Source organism: Mercenaria mercenaria, chromosome 11 (genome assembly GCF_021730395.1).
Source record: "Mercenaria mercenaria strain notata chromosome 11, MADL_Memer_1, whole genome shotgun sequence".
NCBI classification, from domain to species: domain Eukaryota; kingdom Metazoa; phylum Mollusca; class Bivalvia; order Venerida; family Veneridae; genus Mercenaria; species Mercenaria mercenaria.
This window is the reverse complement of record NC_069371.1, coordinates 56,191,885-56,212,126: the sequence shown is the minus strand read 5'-3', so window position 1 is coordinate 56,212,126 and position 20,242 is coordinate 56,191,885. Positions and strand designations below refer to the sequence as shown.

The 20,242-nt window shown below is 38.0% G+C and overlaps 1 protein-coding gene across 1 annotated transcript in view; it reads left to right on the top strand.

Moving 5' to 3' along the window:
* Positions 1–17,733, top strand: part of LOC123531007 (uncharacterized) — a 39,885-nt gene extending 22,152 nt beyond the window's left edge. Inside the window, exons 11-15 of the mRNA XM_053517488.1 lie at positions 374–543; positions 2,468–2,656; positions 5,856–6,056; positions 6,365–6,490; positions 9,796–17,733. Of these exons, the coding sequence (XP_053373463.1) occupies positions 374–543; positions 2,468–2,656; positions 5,856–6,056; positions 6,365–6,490; positions 9,796–9,969 (860 nt within the window). The 3' untranslated portion in view covers positions 9,970–17,733. The remainder of the gene's footprint in view (positions 1–373; positions 544–2,467; positions 2,657–5,855; positions 6,057–6,364; positions 6,491–9,795) is intronic.
* The last annotated feature ends 2,509 nt before the right edge of the window (positions 17,734–20,242 follow it).

Below are 20,242 nucleotides of genomic sequence, written 5' to 3'. Positions count from 1 at the left end.
TTGCTGGTTCAATGGCAATATCGCCTAGGAAAATAAATATTGTAAAAGAATTATGTGGTTTATGTGTACTAGTATAGAATCTACTTTGATAAATGGTGTTATAGCTTATACACACCATGAATGCAAGGCAATTATAAGCTTAAAATGGCGCGAATAAAACGGAGAAACTTCGTTAAACCTATGTTGATGTACTTAAGTAATGTAATATCGAATCCATTAAATTCTATTTTAAGAAGACACAAAAAGAAACACAAATACTATAGACGAGGAGTACTTCATTTCGTACAATTGAAGCACTTCACTAAACTGGTTCAGATTGCATAAGAAGTAGTAAGAAGGTTTATAGAAGATTCTCCTCATTTTTCATTTTAAGAACCCCAAAATGAATTTACTCGCCATGGTTGTGCAGCTGCAGTGAAGACAAAGAGAGACCCGATGAGTTTGCATAAGCTTCGAGACCCAATGAACGAACTGATGTTGAAGTTGAGAATGGAGGGGACTCTGGTTGCTGATGAGAAGGAGCTGGAAAACTTGATACTTAGAGTAAGTTAATTATTTTACTTTTTTATTTCTGAGTTTTTTTTGTTAAGTATCTGAGTTGTTTTTTTTTGTAAAAAAAAACAAAACAACAACAAAAAAAAAAAAAACATGCTAAAAAGATACACCGAAAGACAGAAGAATCTTTTTATTTCTGCCTGTATATTTACTGACTTTAATATAATTATAACAACTGTAAAATAATGAAAGGAATCTGTTTCGAAAAATACTAATTTGCTGTACTAGGCTCGACTGGATTTTGCCAGATCGGATTTCACGAGGCGAACGAAATTCTTATTGTTTGTCGATGATAAAATAGAAATGAGTGAAGTTTTGGAGGTTTTGTGTGCGCTATTTATAGAACTGTGTTAGGTTATGAATATTAACAGAAAATAGTCCGGCAACATACATAGATCTTCATTATAACATTATGGCGTGTACGGCATTCCATAAATCGAAACATGTCTAATTACATGTTTTTAAGAACTATCTTAGTTCTACCGAAATATCGGACGAAAAACATGAATAGTGATACTTTATTTAAGTAATTTTCATGTGAATGAGATGACCCCTGTTTACATCAATACACATAAAATGTAGCAAATTTTGTCAAAATGTATAATATACTGTAAATGCAGTAAAAAATCTCAATTTTGAAAAAAAAATCACTTCTTGGGTTTGTTTGCCAATCAGAACGCACAGACGTTACCTTATTCCCAGGTATACACTACCTCATTCCCAGTCAGTTCCCGGTACTTTTTGAATTTGTGGTCTCTGGTCATTTTTAATGCAGAGAACATCTAATTCCCCAAACGCAGCTGACTCTGACAATCAGTTCATGCATACCCAAAAATTACAGAAACATTTCCACGATCTATAACATGAACAGTCTGGGGGAGTGTGTTACATGAGGATTGACGTCTTGCCATCGAAGCACCAGTATTTAAGAAAGATTAAAAATATGAGCAGTCAGTCCCCGCTTTAGCGTAGCATAGGCTGCCTTTGCCTGAATACATTATAATAGCAGCATCATAAAACATGAAGAACAGTTTTCTAGTAGATTTCTAACACGCTTTTCATAGCCTAGTCCATTTGAAACTCAACTTGAAAACATTGTCCATGATCTCCGATCAGACTTAGACAGAGTTTTAAACAAAAGGTACAGACATACCGAAGTTATTGTGACGAATTTTAAGAAATCATTCATTAAAGTTCCCCAAAGATGACGAGACTATTATGATATAAAAAAGATCGGTATCATCATATCTTTCAGATTGTTCCTTGGTGTGGAGGCCTCGGAATCTGCCTCAGTAACACCCAAGGGCTCAGGTCTAGGTCTTATCATCTTCGTCCTGTACACCGATGACCTACTCTGTTCATAATAGCTAAAGATTTCGAATGTACTTTAAGTCCTGAATACGCCCGAAAACGTTACTACACATTTCCTACACAAATGGGTGTGGGTTTTGTAGTGGCACACACCCTTTGACCTACTTGTTTTATTGTGTAAGCAAGTTGCCATAAGCAACACGTATCATGAGGCCGGGAAATAAGCATGATCCGGTTATGCTTTTTTATCGTTTTGGCTCTCAGTCGTTACAATCACGTGACGGACCTCTGTGATATTGTCACCACCAATGCATATCATAAAACATAAAATAACAGATTGAAAATCAAGCAAAAAGGGGAAACTTTGATGGAATCCACTCTAGACAGAAATAAATAAACGCGCTTCTTTTTGTGTACATTATATAAGATCATCAAGGCATTATTATTTACATAAAAATGTATGCGGGAATAATGGCATATCGTGCTCTATACAAACGTAGGTACCACAAATACGGTAACTCAAACAAATTGATTCAGACATGTTATGATATATTTTGTATATGATGTAAACATTTTTTAAATATAAATATGGATATTTTAGCTCTCAGTGACTCCAGTTGACGATTTAATCGATATCAGAACACAAGCTAGTAGAATTACAGACGAGGAATATCGGTTGCTTAGATACCGCCGTTATGGTAACCGGCTTGTCAGGAATTTTGTGAAAATGGTGGAAAGGCGGGACCCGCGACATCTTCTTGGTACTCGGGAAAAAACAGTTATATCTTCAGTAAGTATAAGAACTAAGTACCGATGTTGTACAACTAACTCATAACGCAATTTTGTCATTTGTTAAAGAGAGTGCTTAGAATCAACCAATCATATGCGTGAGTTGTTAAACTTTCCAAACTCACTCTATCATCACCCTTTTACCACTGTCTACTATTATATTTCTCAAGTACATAGTATTGTAATGCATTCTGCTATGGTAAATGTGCTACATGTATATTTAGATATTTAAGAAAAATACATTATGTGTTTAAAAAGTAGATTTCACAGAAGCACAGAGAAGCCCAAACACAGCCAGAGAGGCGTGCATTGAAATGTAAGCCCGCAACTAAAAAGAAGGATTGCTTTAAATATTCAACAACAAGTACATTTCAATAATATGCAAAATACAGAAATGGATAAGGGTTACATAAAGGTGTAGGGGTGTTCGGGAAGTGGAAAATGTTCAACAGGGAAAACCACGCTCCAAAACGCAGTCTCCCTACACTGCAGACCGCAGCAGCGCAAACACGCACGTACACACACACACGACTGCGCGCACGCAAAGCAAAGCAAAAGCAAAAGCAAAGCATTGCAAAAACAGACAAGCAGGAAAACACAACTCTTTTGTACCGCCCAGGGACGGCCGGTAGCCAAAAATATAGTGGAGGCTAACCTCACTCACAGTAAAAACAGATGGGGCCTAAATTCAGGTGGTCGATGGGAGATAAGAAAAGAAACATCAGAAATGAACAAGACAATACACGTAGCATAAAAAAAAATTGAAAATACGGGCACCGCCTTGTACCGCCTTCGAATCTATGGGTTTTTTTCCGCTGAGGGTGTATCAGGGGGTTTAAACGCGTTTAGGGCGTGCCAGCCTCGGACTTATATGTACGCTATTGTCATCAAGATAGACAAGACAGTATAAATAAAGTAACTCCCCCCTGAGAAAGGCTCTGACATTAGTGACAAAATACCAGAATATAGATGAAGTAAAACATATAAATAGGGTCAATCTAAGGTATAATTTCACCAATGTACTCAACAACTTGTCTGAAGTCAAAGTACCGAGAGCTTAACTTTAAAGGTCGCGACTAAGCATGCGACTCCATCCGTCCGATTTTTTAAGGATTAAGGAGAAAAGCATCACAAAGTTTTACACTTTATTAGTCATCGCATCATCAAAGACTATCTTTAGAGTGATCTGTCACCAAACATGCACTGTGCTTTAGGATATTCGCACTGTGTCTCTTTTGGTTGATTTACTTACACATTTTTTTTTCAAGTATTTGATTAGACTAAGCATTATGTTTAATATTCTGTAGCTAGTAAACTACATTCCCATGCGGGGTTTGTATGACCAAGTTTTAGTGGTGTTTTAAGGTTTCTGTTATATTTCTTTGCAATTTGGACAATCTGTAGTAAAATTAGTGAAAACCTTCCGTAGTTTATGAGATCGGTACCCCTGTTGTAATAGTTTTTAAGGAGATGAAGCTTTTCTCTAGTGAAATATGTTTGTTAAACATGTATGTTAAACATGAATAAACCGCCTCGGTAGGCTAGTGGTAGAGCGTCCGCTTCGAGTGCGGGAGGTCGTGGGTTCGGTCCCCGGCCGCGTCATACCAGCGACGTAAAAAATGGTACTAGCAGCTTCCTCGCTTGGCGCTCAGCATTAAGGGGATAGTGCTAGGACTGGTCAGCCCGGTATCAGTATAATGTGTCTGGGTGGGGTATCATGCCACATGTCTACGGCGTGGTATTTCAGTGAGGCAGCACTATAGGCATACAGACACTAAATAGAAAAATGGCGCGAAAAAAAATGGTAGTCGCATAATGGCGGATACAAATAGTCCTCAGTTTTTTTGCTCTGCAGAGCTATTTTCCTTATTTTCTTTGCAATTTTTTTTTTGCTGAAATCACATGACAGATCTATGCTTGACATGTAGGTAGCATTTTCATAATGAAATAACAACATGACAAAATTTTTCATGGAAACGTAGATCATACACCACCAATATAATTTTGGGTCTCATTTTTTAGCTAATTTTGTGTGTTTGACTGAAATTATTTTTCTTGCATCAAACATGACCCCCACTTTTCTTTTGTTTTTTAGTTAGCACTGACAATATTCTTCAAGAAAATGTAAGTTACAGACATTTAAAATGGGTCCTGATGTGTGCTGCGGTCATTGGAAATAGGTCAGTTTTATATAGAATAAAGAACAACAACTATTTAGTGTGTTATAACCTATAAAGTTGGGCATTGTGCTCACTGTTGCAAGTAGACACCGTCGTTTATATGATTGAAAAATTGTTGAAAAAGACGTTAAACCCGACCACACACACACACACACACACATAAACATGAATAAAAGCATATGTACCGGCAAAAACAGCGAGAATGTAATTTATTGTATGTTTTTCAGTAAATTATCGAAAGTTCGAGAGTGATATAGATCTATCTGGCATTTTCAGTCAAAAATATCAAATATATTTTTCACATGGAAGAAAAATGAATCGTCAAAACATAAAATGAAAAGAAAAATTGTTTGTTTTATATATCCTTAGGACGGCCAGCACATATTTATGCGATCCTGCCAGGCATATATATGTTTTTGACACCACATAAAATGACGTCTCTCGGCCTTCAGCTATTTCCGGATGTAAAGATAATGAAAGTAGAAATGCTAAACTTGAAGACGAAAGCCGTATTTTGATTCGTAGATAGTCAGAGGTCACGCGCAGGGGTCACCCCGTCTAAATGTATGCGCGTACACTAAACACAAATCCCACAGGGGTTCGTAACGGACCACCGGTACATTGATAATTTTGGAACTTCATCAATTCGCTCGAAAGGTCGTTTTTGATGTTGTCTGAGAGTGTCAGTATATGCCTCGGATGTACGATATAACCGTATTTGAGAGCTGCAGACCTAGACATATCAGAAATATCTTCAAAATAAATTTCTTGTAATAAATGTTGATTCTACGGAAGCGTGAAAGGGCCATCTGACGCTACTACGTTTTAATACGTTAAGGCTGCGGAAAGGATATGAGATCAAAATACCTTCCACTGATGAACAGCGTATCTTACATTTTCACTCGTGGCTATATGTCACTCGTGCAAATATGGCATCTAGTGTTCACTCGTGAAATATAATTATTTCAATCTTACACTGAAGCAAACAAATACCTTCTATTTGTTATTATCGTATTTTAGGCTTTGTTTGATGAAGCAATATCAGAAGAAGATGAAGACGAGGATAATCAGTTTTCAGTGTATTACGACGATGAATCCAGAGTATATGATGAGCTTAACAATGTCAGTGCACCAACACGCTCTACAACGTATATCAGTGCTCGTACACGCCCTACAACGTATAAAAGCAAGACAACAACAGACACGTACAAATCTCTGCAGGTATGTTTGCATTGACACAGAGTGCGATAAAAGTAAGTTGATACGACAGGTTTGTGAAGGGAAGAAACACCTTGATAAACATCACCAAATTATATAAAGAAAACATTGATTTACAAAAAATAAAACAATAAATAAATAAATAAAACATGTATGATATTTTTCTGCAAAAATGTCACATACTTGCCCTGTAATTTGTATTCTGCAATAATTCCATAGTGTTAGCACAAAACGATAATGATCATAGTTTATAGTCATCATCTAGATCATCATCTACATCATCATGATATATGAATTAATTGCTTCTTTAGTTTGACCGACGAAGTGTGACACCAGGCACGCTAAACATGCGTATAAAAGATTTTCACTCAAAGTTAGGTGGTACAGAGTCTGAGATCACTCACCTACCTCGGATGAAAAATCACAGAGATGTTGAGGTAAGTAAAGCAGAGATGTTGAGATAAGTATGACAGAGATGTTGAGGTAAGTAAAGCAGAGATGTTGAGGTAAGTATCACAGAGATGTTGAGATAAGTATCACAGAGATGTTGAGATATGTATCACAGAGATGTTGAGGTAAGTAAAGCAGAGATGTTGAGGTAAGTATCACAGAGATGTTGAGGTAAGTATCACAGAGATGTTGAGTAAGTATCACAGAGATGTTGAGATATGTATCACAGAGATGTTGCACTAAGTAAAGCAGAGATGTTGAGGTAAGTAAAGCAGAGATATTGAGGTAAGTATCACAGGGATGTTGAGATAAGTATCACAGAGATGTTGAGGTAAGTATCCTAGAGATGTTGAGGTAAGTATCACAGAGATGTTGAGATAAGTATCACAGAGATGTTGAGGTAAGTATCCTAGAGATGTTTAGGTAAGTATCACAGAGATGTTGAGGTAAATATCAGTAAGTATTCCAGAGATGTTGAGATAAGTATCACAGAGATGTTGAGGTAAGTATCACAGAGATGTTGAGATAAGTATCACAGAGATGTTGAGATAAGTATCACAGAGATGTTGAGGTAAGTATCACGGAGATGTTGAGGTGGGGGTAAAGCAGATGCACAAGAACAGTCCAACTTGTATGCAAAGATGTTTGAGATAACTATTGTTCAGATAACCATTGTTCACATGGTTATCTAGTAGCTAGGCTTCAGAACATGTTTTTGATAAATTCCACTAGTTTCCTACCAGTAATAATTTATCTCATGCACTATAATACATTGTATTCAGTAGACGCATAAAATATAAGGCATTAAAATACAGTCGTTCTCACTTATCTTACAGTTCATAATTTTTTGGTTTATATAATTAAAGCTTTTTAATCTGTTGTTAGAGATTACGGTGGCACAGAGGTGACATCCGCAATACTTTATTTATATTGTGGCCACAACTTAGTAAATTGAGGCCACAACTTAGTAAACTGAGGCCATAACTTAGTAAACTGTGGCCACAACTTAGTAAACTGAGGCCACAACTTAGTGAAATGAGGCCACAACTTAGTAAACTGTGGCCACAACTTAGTAAACTGAGGCCACAACTTAGTAAATCTTTGCCTCAACTTAGTAAATTGAGGCCACAACTTAGTAAACTGAGGCCACAACTTAGTAAACTGTGGCCACAACTTAGTAAACTGAGGCCACAACTTAGTAAATTGGGCCACAACTTAGTAAACTGAGGCCACAACTTAGTAAACTGTGGCCACAACTTAGTAAACTGAGGCCACAACTTAGTAAATTGTGGGCACAGTTTATTAAGTTGTGGCCACAATATAATTCGTGACCACGACTTATATTAGCCAATCGAAACGATAAATAGATGGATAGACGGATGGACGGATGAATAGATTGGATGGTACCTGCGTACCTACCTACTTATTTATTTGTCTGTACTTCCGTCCGTCTATCTATCTTCCATTCCTGTCTTACCTTTTGCAGTGACGTAGACATTTTTATGAGTCCATTTCGTATGGTTGCTGATTTCTGCCAATTTGCGCTACTCCCCGCGACCCTGTCGAGCGAAAACACGAGATTTAACAAGTTAAAATGCGGGGACGCAGGCTGAAAACTCTCTATTAAGCGGGAATGCGGAGCGAAAACACGATAATTACAGAGGTCGCGGGATGAGAATTAGTAACTGGTATGTCGGGGGCGGGGAGCGAAAACATGATAATTAGCGCTGCTTAAACGTAGTATTCTCGAACCGCGCCCGACATTCCAGTTACTAAATTTCACCCCGCAATCTTGCTAATTATCATGTTTTCGCTCCTCGCCCCCGCTAAATAGCGAGTTATCACCCCGAACCCCCACCATTATAAGTTGTTTCACGTGTTTTCGCTCGGCGGGGTCACCAGGCGAAACCTCGCTATTAAACGTTTAAGCAGCGCTAATTATCGTGTTTTCGCCCCGCGCCCCAGACATACCAGTTACTAAATCTCCCTCGCGGGGTTTCGACCTGCGTTCTCGACATTTGAACTTGTTCATTCTCGTGTTTTCGCTCGACGGGACCGCGGAACGAAAATATAATTTAATTGGGGTCAAACGCGAAATTGCAGAATTAGCCAATCGAAACGTCTGTTAAATCTTTGCTGCTGTATAGGAGTACAAAATAGCAGCGCACAAAATTGTCAACGTACCAGCAAATGTTAAACAGGAATGGAAGATAGATAGATTGATGGATCGTCGGAAGGACGGACGGATGGATTGGATGGTACCTACCTATCTACCTATTTATTTGTCTGTCTGTCCGTCTATCTATCTTCCATTCCTGTCTAACCCTTTGCAGGGACGTAGACACTTTTATGCACGTCCATTTTGTATGGATTTAGCCCAATTAAATTATATTTCCGCCCCGCGGCCCCATCGAGCGAAAGCACGAGAATTAACAAGTTAAAATGTCGAGAACGCAGGTCCAATCCCCGCGAGGGCGATTTAATAACTGGTATGTCTGGGGCTCGGGACGAAAACACGATAAATATCGCTGCTTAAACGTTTAATAGCAAGTTTTCGCCTGGTGACCCCGCATTTTAACTTGTTAAATCTCGTGTTTTCGCTCGACAGGGTCGCAAGGAGATAACGCAAAATGGCAGAAATCAGCAACCATACGAAATGGACTCACAAAAATGTCTACGTCACTGCAAAAGGTAAGACAGGAATGGAAGATAGATAGACGGTCGGAAGTACAGACAAATAAATAAGTAGGTAGGTACGCAGGTACCATCGAATCTATTCATCCTCCGTCCGTCTATCCGTCTATTTATCGTTTCGATTGGCTAAATATAAGTCGTGGTCACGAGTTACCACAACTTATTAAATTGTGGCCACAATTTGATAAGTTGTGGCCACGATTTATCAAGTTGTGGCCACGATTTACTAAGTTGAGGTTACGATTTACTAAGTTGAGGCCACAATTTACTAAGTTGTGGCCACAATTAAATAAGTTGTGGCCACGATTTATTAAGTTGTGGCCAAGATTTACTAAGTTGTGACCACGATTTACTAAGTTGAGGCCACGATATACTAAGTTGTGGCCACGATTTGCTAAGTTGAGGCCACAGTTTACTAAGTTGTGGCCATAACTTAGTAAATTGTGGCCACAAGTTACTAAATATTGGCCACAATTTACTAAGTTTTGGCCACAATATAAAAAAAAGTGTTGCTGATGTCACCTTTGTGCCACCGTATTGATTGTATTTTCATATTATCTTTTTTATTATAAACATATCTGTACTGTCTATATTTAAGTTTGATGAAGAAAAAGAACCAATTCGTGGAGGAAAGGTATTTGTTACTACAGTACCATGTGTCTCGTGCAGGAAAAATGTTCATTTGAAGAACCATACGCACGTGCGTTGTCAAATGATGCACACGTTACCAGTGAATAAAGTGAAAGGATACAGAGAATATGAACGCCTATAATGTCTGTAGTGTTCAGACGTTGAAGTGACAGCGAGTAACACCAAACTTAAACGAGAATTATCAATGTCTCCAGGATCCGGGTACCGCACCACCGTACCACCGTACCACCGTACCACCGCACCACCTTACCACCGTACATGAAAAAGGATGAAATATAATTTCAATTTGTAGACAAACCTTTCAAACAATTCCGATGTGAAACAAAATACAGAGGAAATTCTGAGACGATTTTTTAAAAAAAATTGTAACGACACAGGCCGTAAATATAATGAGGTTATGGAATTTGTCTTTCAAGTGGTAACGAGTTTTCCTGGTACTCTGGGTCATAGGACTAGAATTATTTAAAAATGTAACACAATATGTATTATTTCGTTTGGCCAATATACAAATTAAAGAAACTATACACAGAAAACAATGAATTATTGGGTTTGTTAGTGGCCCTCCACGGAAATATGTGGGGGTCAGTAGGATAAATGGGTGGAGATGCATTGGTTAAGTCCCCTTATTTATCCTACCGAGTCACCATATTTATCCTACTGATCCCACTTATTTCCATGGAGGGCTACCAACAAACCATATAATTGCTTTCTTATCGACATTTATTTTCAACCTAAAACGACACAGAAACCTACCGGCTAGGGGTTCACCACTTGACCACAGTTTATCAAATGAAAATGCTAGAACCTCATGGAAAACAAACTATATTAACCCAGCATGTAAACCTATATCTAGCCTGTAAACCTATGTCTAGCCTGTAAACCTGTATCTAGTCTGTAAACCTGTTTCCAGCCTGTAAACCTATATCTAGCCTGTAAACCTGTATCTAACCTGTAAACATATATCTTGCCTGTAAACCTATATCTAGCCTGTAAACCTATATCTAGCCTGTAAATCTATGTCTAATCAGTAAACCTATATCCTATATCTAGCCTGTAAACCTATATCTAACCTGTAAACCTATATCTAGCCTGTAAATCTATGTCTAGCCTGTAAACCTATATACTATATCTAGCCTGTAAACCTATGTCTAGCCTGTAAACCTATCTGTAGCTTGTAAACAATGTCTAGCCTGTAAACCAATATCTAACCTGTAAACCTGTATCTAGCCTGTAAACCTATATCTAGCCTGTAAACCTGTATCTAGCCTGTAAACTTATATCTAGCCTGTAAATCTATATATAGTCTTAGCCTGTAAACCTGTATCTAGCCTGTAAACCTATATCTAGCCTGTAAACCTGTAAACCTATGTCTAGCCTGTAAACCTGTATCTAGCCTGTAAACCTATATCTAGCCTGTAAACCTGTATCTAACCTGAAAACCTATGTCTAGCCTGTAAACCTGTATCTAGCCTGTAAACCTGTTTCCAGCCTGTAAACCTATATCTAGCCTGTAAACCTGTATCTAACCTGTAAACATATATCTAGCCTGTAAACCTATATCAAGCCTTAGCCTGTAAACCTGTATCTAGCCTGTAAACCTGTATCTAACCTGTAAACCTATATCTAGCTTGTAAACCTATATCTAGCCTGTAAACCTGTATCCAACCTGTAAACGTATATCTAGCCTTTAAGCCTGTAACTAGCCTGTAAACCTATATCTAGCCTGTAAACCTGTATCTAGCCTGTGTACCTATATCTAGCCTGTAAACCTATATCTAGCCTGTTTACCTGTATCTAGCCTGTAAACCTGTATCTAGCCTGTAAACCTATATCTAGCCTTAGCCTGTAAACCTGTATCTAGCCTGTAAACTTATACCCAGCCTGTAAACCTATATCTAGCCTGTAAACCTGTATCTAACCTGTAAACCTATATCTAGCCTATAAACTTATACCCAGCCTTTAAACCTATATCTAGCCTTTAAACCTGTATCTAGCCTGTAAACTTGTATCTAACCTGTAAACCTATATCTAGCCTATAAACCTATATCTAGCCTGTAAACCTGTATCTAGCCTGTACACCTATATCTAGCCTGTAAACCTATATCTAGCCTGTAAACCTATATCTAACCTGTAAACCTGTATCTAGCCTGTAAACCTATATCTAGCCTGTAAACCTGTATCTAACCTGTAAACCTATATCTAACCTGTAAACCTGTATCTAGCCTGTACACCTGTATCTAACCTGTAAACCTATATCTAGCATGTAAACCTATACCCAGCCTGTAAACCTATATCTAACCTATAAACCTATATCTAGCCTGTAAACCTATATCTAGCCACAGTTGAACTGCTGTCATAAGTACATTGTATAGATATGGTTCTGCCCTTTACAAGTCTGACTAAGGCCGACGACATCTATCCGTTTTTTACCACTGGTTAAATAGAACAGACACTAACATCCGCTTTTTTAGCTCACCTGTCACATAGTGACAAGGTGAGCTTTTGTGATCACGCAGCGTCCGTCGTCCGTCCGTGCGTGCGTCCGTCCGTCCGTAAACTCTTGCTTGTGACCACTCTAGAGGTCACATTTTTTGTGGGATCTTTATGAAAATTGGTCAGAATGTTTATCTTGATGATATCTAGGTCAAGTTTGAAACTGGGTCACGTGCGGTTAAAAACTAGGTCAGTAGGTCTAAAAATAGAAAAACCTCGTGACCTCTCTAGAGGCCATATATTTCACAAGATCTTCATGAAAATTAGTGAGAATGTTTATCTTGATGATATCTAGGTCAAGTTTGAAACTAGGTCACGTGTCGTCAAAAACTAGATCAGTAGGTCTAAAAATAGAAAAACCTTGTGACCTCTGTAGAGGCCATATATTTCAAGAGATCTTCATGAAAATTGGTCAGAACGTTCATCTTGATGATATCTAAGTCAGGTTCTAAACTGGGTCACGTGCCTTTAAAAACTAGGTCAGTAGGTCAAATAATAGAAAAACCTTGTGACCTCTCTAGAGGCCATATTTTTCAAGATATCTGTAAGAAGGTTGGTCTGAATGTTCACCTTGATTATATCTAGGTCAAGTTCGAAACTGGGTCACGTGCGGTCAAAAACTAGGTCAGAAGGTCAGATAATAGAAAAACCTTGTGACCTCTCTAGAGGCCATGTATTTCATGAGATCTTTAGGAAAATTGGTCAGAATGTTCACCTTGATGATATCTAGGTCAAGTTTGAAAGTCGGTCACGTGCCTTCAAAAACTAGGTCAAATAATAGAAAAACCTTGTGACCTCTCTAGAGGCGATATTTTTCATGGGATCTGTATGAAAGTTGGTCTGAATATTCATCTTGATGATATCTAGACCAAGTTTGAAAGTGAGTCACGTACCTTCAGAAACTAGGTCAGTAGGTTAAATAATAGAAAAACCTTGTGACCTCTCTAAAGGCCATATTTTTCATGGGATCTGTATGGAAATTGGTCGGATTATTCATCTTGATGATATCTAGGTCAAGTTCGAAACAGGGTCATGTGCGGTCAAAAACTAGGTCAGTAGGTCTAAAAATAGAAAAACCTTGTGACCTCTCTAGAGGCCATACTTTTGAACTGATCTCCATAAAAATTGGTCTTAATGTCCACCTTGATGATATCTAAATCGGATTCGAAAATGAATCACGTGCCATCAAAAAGTAGGTCAGTAGGTCAAATAATGTAAAAAACGTTGTGACCTCTCTAGAGGCCATATTTTTCATGGGATCTGTATGAAAGTTGGTCTGAATGTTTATCTTGATGATGTATAGGTCAGGTTTGAAACTGGGTCAACTGCAATCAAAAACTAGGTCAGTAGGTCAAATAATAGAAAAACCTTGTGACCTCTCTAGAGGCCATACCCTTGAATGGATCTTCATGAAAATTGGTCAGAATGTTCACCTTGATGATATCTAGTTTAAATTTGAAACTGGGTCACGTGCCTTAAAAAACTAGGTCAGTAGGTCAAATAATATAAAAAACCATGTGACCTCTCTAGAGGCCATACTTTTCATGGGATCTGTATGAAAGTTGGTCTGAATTTGATGATATCTAGGTCAAGTTTGAAACTGGGTCAACTGCGGTCAGAAACTAGGTCAGTAGGTCTAAAATTATTCAAATCTATTGACCTCTCTAGAGGCCATATTTTTCAATGGATCTTCATGAAAATTGATCTGAATATTCACCTTGACGATATCTAGATCAATTTTGAAACTGGGTCACGTGCGGTCAAAAACTAGGCCAGTAGGTATAAAAATAGAAAAACCTTGTGACCTCTTTAGAGGCCATATTTTTCAAGAGATCTTCATGAAAATTAGTGAGAATGTTCACCTTGATGATATCTAGGTAAAATTCAAAATAGATTCACGTACCTTTGAAAACTAGGTCAATAGGTCAAATAATAGCAAAACCTTGTGACCACTCTAGAGACCATATTTTTCAATGGATCTTCATGAAAATTGGTCAGAATTTTTATCTTGATAATATCTAGGTCAAGTTCAAAACTGGGTCACATGAGCTCAAAAACTAGGCCACTATATCAAATAATAGGAAAAACGACGTCATACTCAAAACTGGGTCATGTGGGAAGAGGTGAGCGATTCAGGACCATCATGGTCCTCTTGTTTAACAAGTATTGACGATAACATAAAACTGCTGTTCTTGTCACATTTCGAGGGTGTTTTAACAGCAGAGAAAACGTGTGTTTGCAGAGAGATTCTCGCGCACACGTGCTGTTAAAATACCTTTTTATATATGCGCATTCCGCAGCAAAGCGTAAACGTATTACGACCCCAAAACGAAATGACATCAACGTGGAAAAAACTCGGACATTCCCGTGCATTTCATGGAAATTTCATGTCGTTGAGGGGCCACGTATATGCATTCATTTATTAGTTTTTACGCGTTTTATGCTAGAATAGCGTTAGCGCATGTTCATTTCGTGTGTTAACACCTTCAGAACACTACCCTCGATTACCCAAATAATAAAATGAAAAATAAAGAAAAGAAACGAGATATATCAAAAGCTTAAAAAGAATGCCAGTCCGAAGGTCAAGCAACATTATAACAACTTTATAAATTAAGTCCGAAGAAACATCAAAGTATATAGAACATATCCCGGAATCCCAAACTTATCAAATAGATTTAGATGACCCGCAAACAGGCCAAAACTTTAGAAATTGTTTTCCCTGACAGAAAATGCTCAACAGGATTCACAGGGTATTTCTCCACTGTTAGAGAATGGTGAACTCCATACCGATAGTAAAGATAAAGCAGATGTACTAAAATGCCAGTTCCAATTAGTATTCACCAATATGTCACCTCTAAAATTAGGTCAACTGTGTAAAATGAAAGTCCAAACTCTCCTTAGCAATGTCTTACCTCAAAGCTTTAAGTGTAAATATCCGATAATGCTAAACGTCATTGTTGATGTTAAGGGTGTCCAAAAATTACTGTCATCTCTAAAAACTGGCCGTGATGATTTGACTAATTGTGCTTGAAATTTTGTGTGTCCAAATTGCTCTAGGCCTACTAGTTACCAAGTTATTAAAAAACTCACTTGACACTGGTACCATGCCAGCCGACTTGTCCAAAGCAAACGTCACTCCGCTTTTTATACGCCCGAAGGGACGTATTTTGTTATGACGCTGGTGTCCGTCTGTCCGTCCGTCCGTCCGTTAGAAATTTTGTGTCCGCTCTGTAACTCTTGAACCCCTTGAAGGATTTCAAGGAAACTTGATGCAAATGTTCATCACACCGAGACGACGTGCAGAGCGCATGTTTTAGATGTCTCACTTCAAGGTCAAGGTCACACTTAGGAGTCAATGGTCATATCAGTTTGTTTCGTGTCCGCTCTGTAACTCTTGAACCCCTTGAAGGATTTCACAGAAACTTGACACAAATGTTCACCACACCAAGACAACGTGCAGAGTGCATGTTCCGGACGACTCGCTTCAAAGTCAAGGTCACACTTAGGGGTCAAAAGTCATATCAGTTTGCTTCGTGTCCGCTCTGTAACTCTTGAACTGCTGGAAGGATTTCAAAGAAACTTGGCAGAAATGTTCACCACACTGAGACGATGTGCAGAGTGCATGTTCCGGATGACTTGCTTCAAGGTCAAGGTCACACTTAAGGGTCAAATGTCATATATGACTTTGCTTTGTGTATATTGCTCTGCATTGCTGTGCTCTTGTTTTTATTTGGCAGATCTCTTTTTTGTTCACTTACAATAATTTTTTTGAATTACTTCCCTTTTATGTTACTATAAATAGCTTATTTTGAAACTTTTTATTATTGGCCGTAGGGAAAGACCGTGACCACTTTTCTGTGGTACAACATGGATGGTACCTCTAATTTTTAGGTGTATTTTTATATACCTTTACCTGGACTTAGACTTGTTTTTTGAAGTTTTCCTTTTGTTGTTCCACTCCTTTGGGCTACAACAGTCAAGTTCTTTAAATTTTGCTCCCATCCTATGATGTAATCCTTCGGGCGTATATACCCCCGCTTGGCGGAGCTCTTGTTTAAAAAGGGGAAAAACGTAACCCTGTCAATTATCGGCCAATTCCTTAACCGTGTGTTCCTTTTAAGTTACTAGAGCACATTGTTGCATCCAATATTACAAGGCATTTCCATGCCAACAATATTCTTTATGATTTACAGCACGGTTTAAGGGGAAAAAGTCATGCAAAACACAGCTCCTTGAAATAGTTGAAGATGTATCAAGGAATTTAATCCAAGGTCACCAAACAGACTTAGTAGTGTGGACTTCTCGAAAGCTTTCGATAAGGTCAAACCATCTTAAACTTTTTAAACGCGTCGTCAGAAAATCTCAATATTTTGCCTTTTCGCGCTGTGGTGGTTTGCTTGTCGTGTTCTCAATCTCTCCTTACCGCTCTGGAGCCCGTGACAAAGCGAAAAGACGACAACGCGCCAAAACCAGAAATATCGCCTTTTCGCCTTGGCGCCCGCGACAAAGAGAAAAGGCGACAACGCCCCAAAACGAAAAATCCCGGCAGAAATCCACCACCATACGGTGCTCTAGTACGCTTGTAACTATACTGTGGCAAACAAGTCTCTTTATGTTATAGGTAAACATATAATAAACTTGTAAGCATGTGGGAGAGCGGAAAATTTGATTGATAGTGGTACTGGAAGCTGACGATAGCCCTAAATCACACATGCCGGGGCTACTTTCACTCAAAGACATCGCTCTTCCTTTTATTATCATACTCAAAAATACTTAAGAAATAATCTCATCCGGCGATTTGTCGTTGAATAAAATCATTGTTTGGAGTTCAGATGCGAAGGAATTATATCGCGAGGGCGCCGCCAGAGTCATATAATAATACGCGTCTGAACGACAAACAATGATTTTATTCAAGAGCAAATCACTAAATGAGATATATTATTTCGATTCTAACACGTTACCAAGGATTTTTAGTACAACCTTGACGACGTCCGTCAAATATCTGCCCATTTTGATGGTTTCTTTTTCATCGCGCCGCTATGTCGTTTGACGCTATGGCGTAATAATTATAACGTCAGAACAGTGAATTGTTGCAAAATAGCACACAACTTTCAGCCTTCTTTGTTTAATTGGAAAATGAATCAAGTCGTGTTAGAATCATATTGTTATATATATAGACTCCATATATATATGGACCCCTAGAAGGCAACCTGGTATTACCAATTTTACTCGATTAACTTTAAGAACTATTTTGAGAACATTACTCCTTGTTGATAAGAATCACTCTCTCTCTCTCTTCAAGTACTTCTAAAAACAAATACACATGTTGTAACATCGAGCAAAATACTATATTTCTTCATAAATAAAAATAATGAAACAGCAAACAGTGTTAAATCTATATTCCTAACATGGTGGAGAATCTAGACATGTCATTTAAATAGAGGACAAAATGTCTAAAATTGTGATAAAATCGATTTGAACTGACGATATTTTTTTTACCCCACCCAATTAGACAAAAATTAAAATGTTTACTGACGATTTCTTGCCTCAAACGGAGGAGGGCACGTTAAATCAGAGCAATTATTCACTGTATAGAAATGAAACAGTAATACAGATGCCTACTACAATTAATCAACATGGTGCTCCTGCACGAGAATATTCAATTCAACCACCTGAACAATTTCAACCGTCTTGCGTACATGTAAATCCTGTGCCACAATTTTTGCAAAATGTATACATGAGAATGAACGCTTATTTTTCTGGTTACATGACAGAAAATGCTGTCAGATTTCTCCAAGAGTTTGAGGCGCATCTGGTACCTATGAATATCAGTAGAGACTCTGAAAAATCAGCTGCTGCCTTTCAACTACAACTTAAAGGACCAGCATTGAGTTGGTTTTATAACCTGACACCAGCTCAAAGGGCGAACTATTTGCTTATAAGGGAATGCTTTAAAAAAGAATATAATTTCAATGACAGCCTGGCTTTGGTTGCTGAAGAGGCATTATTCAATGGACTTGCCCTTACAAACACACAACAAATTGAAGAGTTCCATGCCATAATTATGGAGAAGGGCCATCGATTAAACAAATCGGACAGGGACATGTTGCATCGTTTTATAGCTGAGCTTCCATCCCAGTTGGCATTTTTCGTACGTGCCGGACGAGTTAACACTTTGCGCGAGGCGTTACAGATTGCTAAACTTGGGGAAGTGCACGGCTACCGCAGCATTCACGTTTCCACACGGCTGCAGCGCAACTAACAGTCCGGTAGTAAACCATCCCAAAAGCGCGATCCAAAAAAAAATTCTAGTTCCAGAACGTGTTATAAATGCAAGGGACCATTCCACTTAAAATATCAATGTAATTGGACTGAAAAAGGTCAGAATAATCCGGACATTAAATACCAACTTTGTCAGCAATTTGGGCATGACGCTAAATCATGCCTGAAAAATCCAAAACATGGGTCTAACGATGACATTAAATGCCAAATATGCTAGGCTTTGCACAGTGCTAAGAACTGCCCACTGTTAAACTAAAAGGGTTTGGGACTGATGCGCACCTCTCAGGCCAGCCTGACCAATCACCGAAGGACAGAAATATAAATTGTGCTGAAATTACACCTATGCATAATTTTATGTATCTAAATGTTTTTGTATATAATATGCCACTGACGGCCTTGCTCGATTCTGGCAGTTCCATAAATGTTTTATCAAAAGCTTATTTTGACATTATCCCTAACTCAGAAAAAACTGACTTTTCTAAATGTTCAGACACAATTGTTTTGGCAAATAATCAGTCGGTTAGCGTACATGGAACTGCTAAAATCCGCGTATGGCAATCAGTGAAAGATACAGGTCATTATGTGTTTGTTACATTTTACATGACTCTTCGCATCCTTTGATCCTTGGTACAAATTACATGAGGAAACATAACATATTACTTGACAAGTGTTTAACATTTTATGTGAAAAAGACTACCAAAGTAAAATGCTCAGCTACGGTTACTATCAACCAAATTCAGAGTGTATTGTTACGGGTGTACTTGATGACCGAGTCCATGTTGGAATGCAAGGTGTTTGCATTGGTCATTCTGAAGTAACAAACAAGGGTATTTTAGTTTCTAAATCTTTAGTAACTTGTATGCCAAACCATTTTGTAAGTGTCAAATTATTGAATCCTGGCAATGAAAAAGTTTATATTCAAAAGGGATCAATTTTAGCCAAATTTGAGTTATGTGACAATAGTAATGATATTGGACTGTTGAAATCATGTGCGCATGTGTCATTTGAAAAATACATGTTTTGGTACTTATAAATTTTTGCATTTACCATGGGTAAATGTATTTCAGTTACTTATGGATAAGATATTACATGGTTTGCAATTTGTATCTGTATTGTGTTACCTTGATGATGTTTGTATTTGTTCTTCATCTTTTAATAAGCATTTACAGGATATTGATGATGTTTTGACTAGATTTGAGCAGTCTGGCTTGAAACTTGGTCCATCAAAATATAAATTTGGGGTCACAAAAGGGGTATTTCTAAGTCATGAAATTTCTAGTGAGGGTATTCGACCGCCTTCAAATAAACTTGACATTGTGAGAGATTATCCAGAACCGACAACTCGTAAAGAGTTGCAGCGTGCTATAGGACTACTAAATTGGTTTCGCAAGTTTATTCCTAATTTAGTGCTATTGCAAACCCATTGTACAAACTTTTGAAAAAAGGTACAGTGTTTGAATGGAATAGTGAATGTCAGTCCGCGTTTGAATCACTAAAACAGTCATTGCTGAATTCCGATGCTCTTGCATATCCAAGGTTAGATATCGAATTCAGACTTGCCGTGGATACTAGTTCAAAGGGTATAGGTTACATGTTGAACCAGATTAACGAGAGTGGAC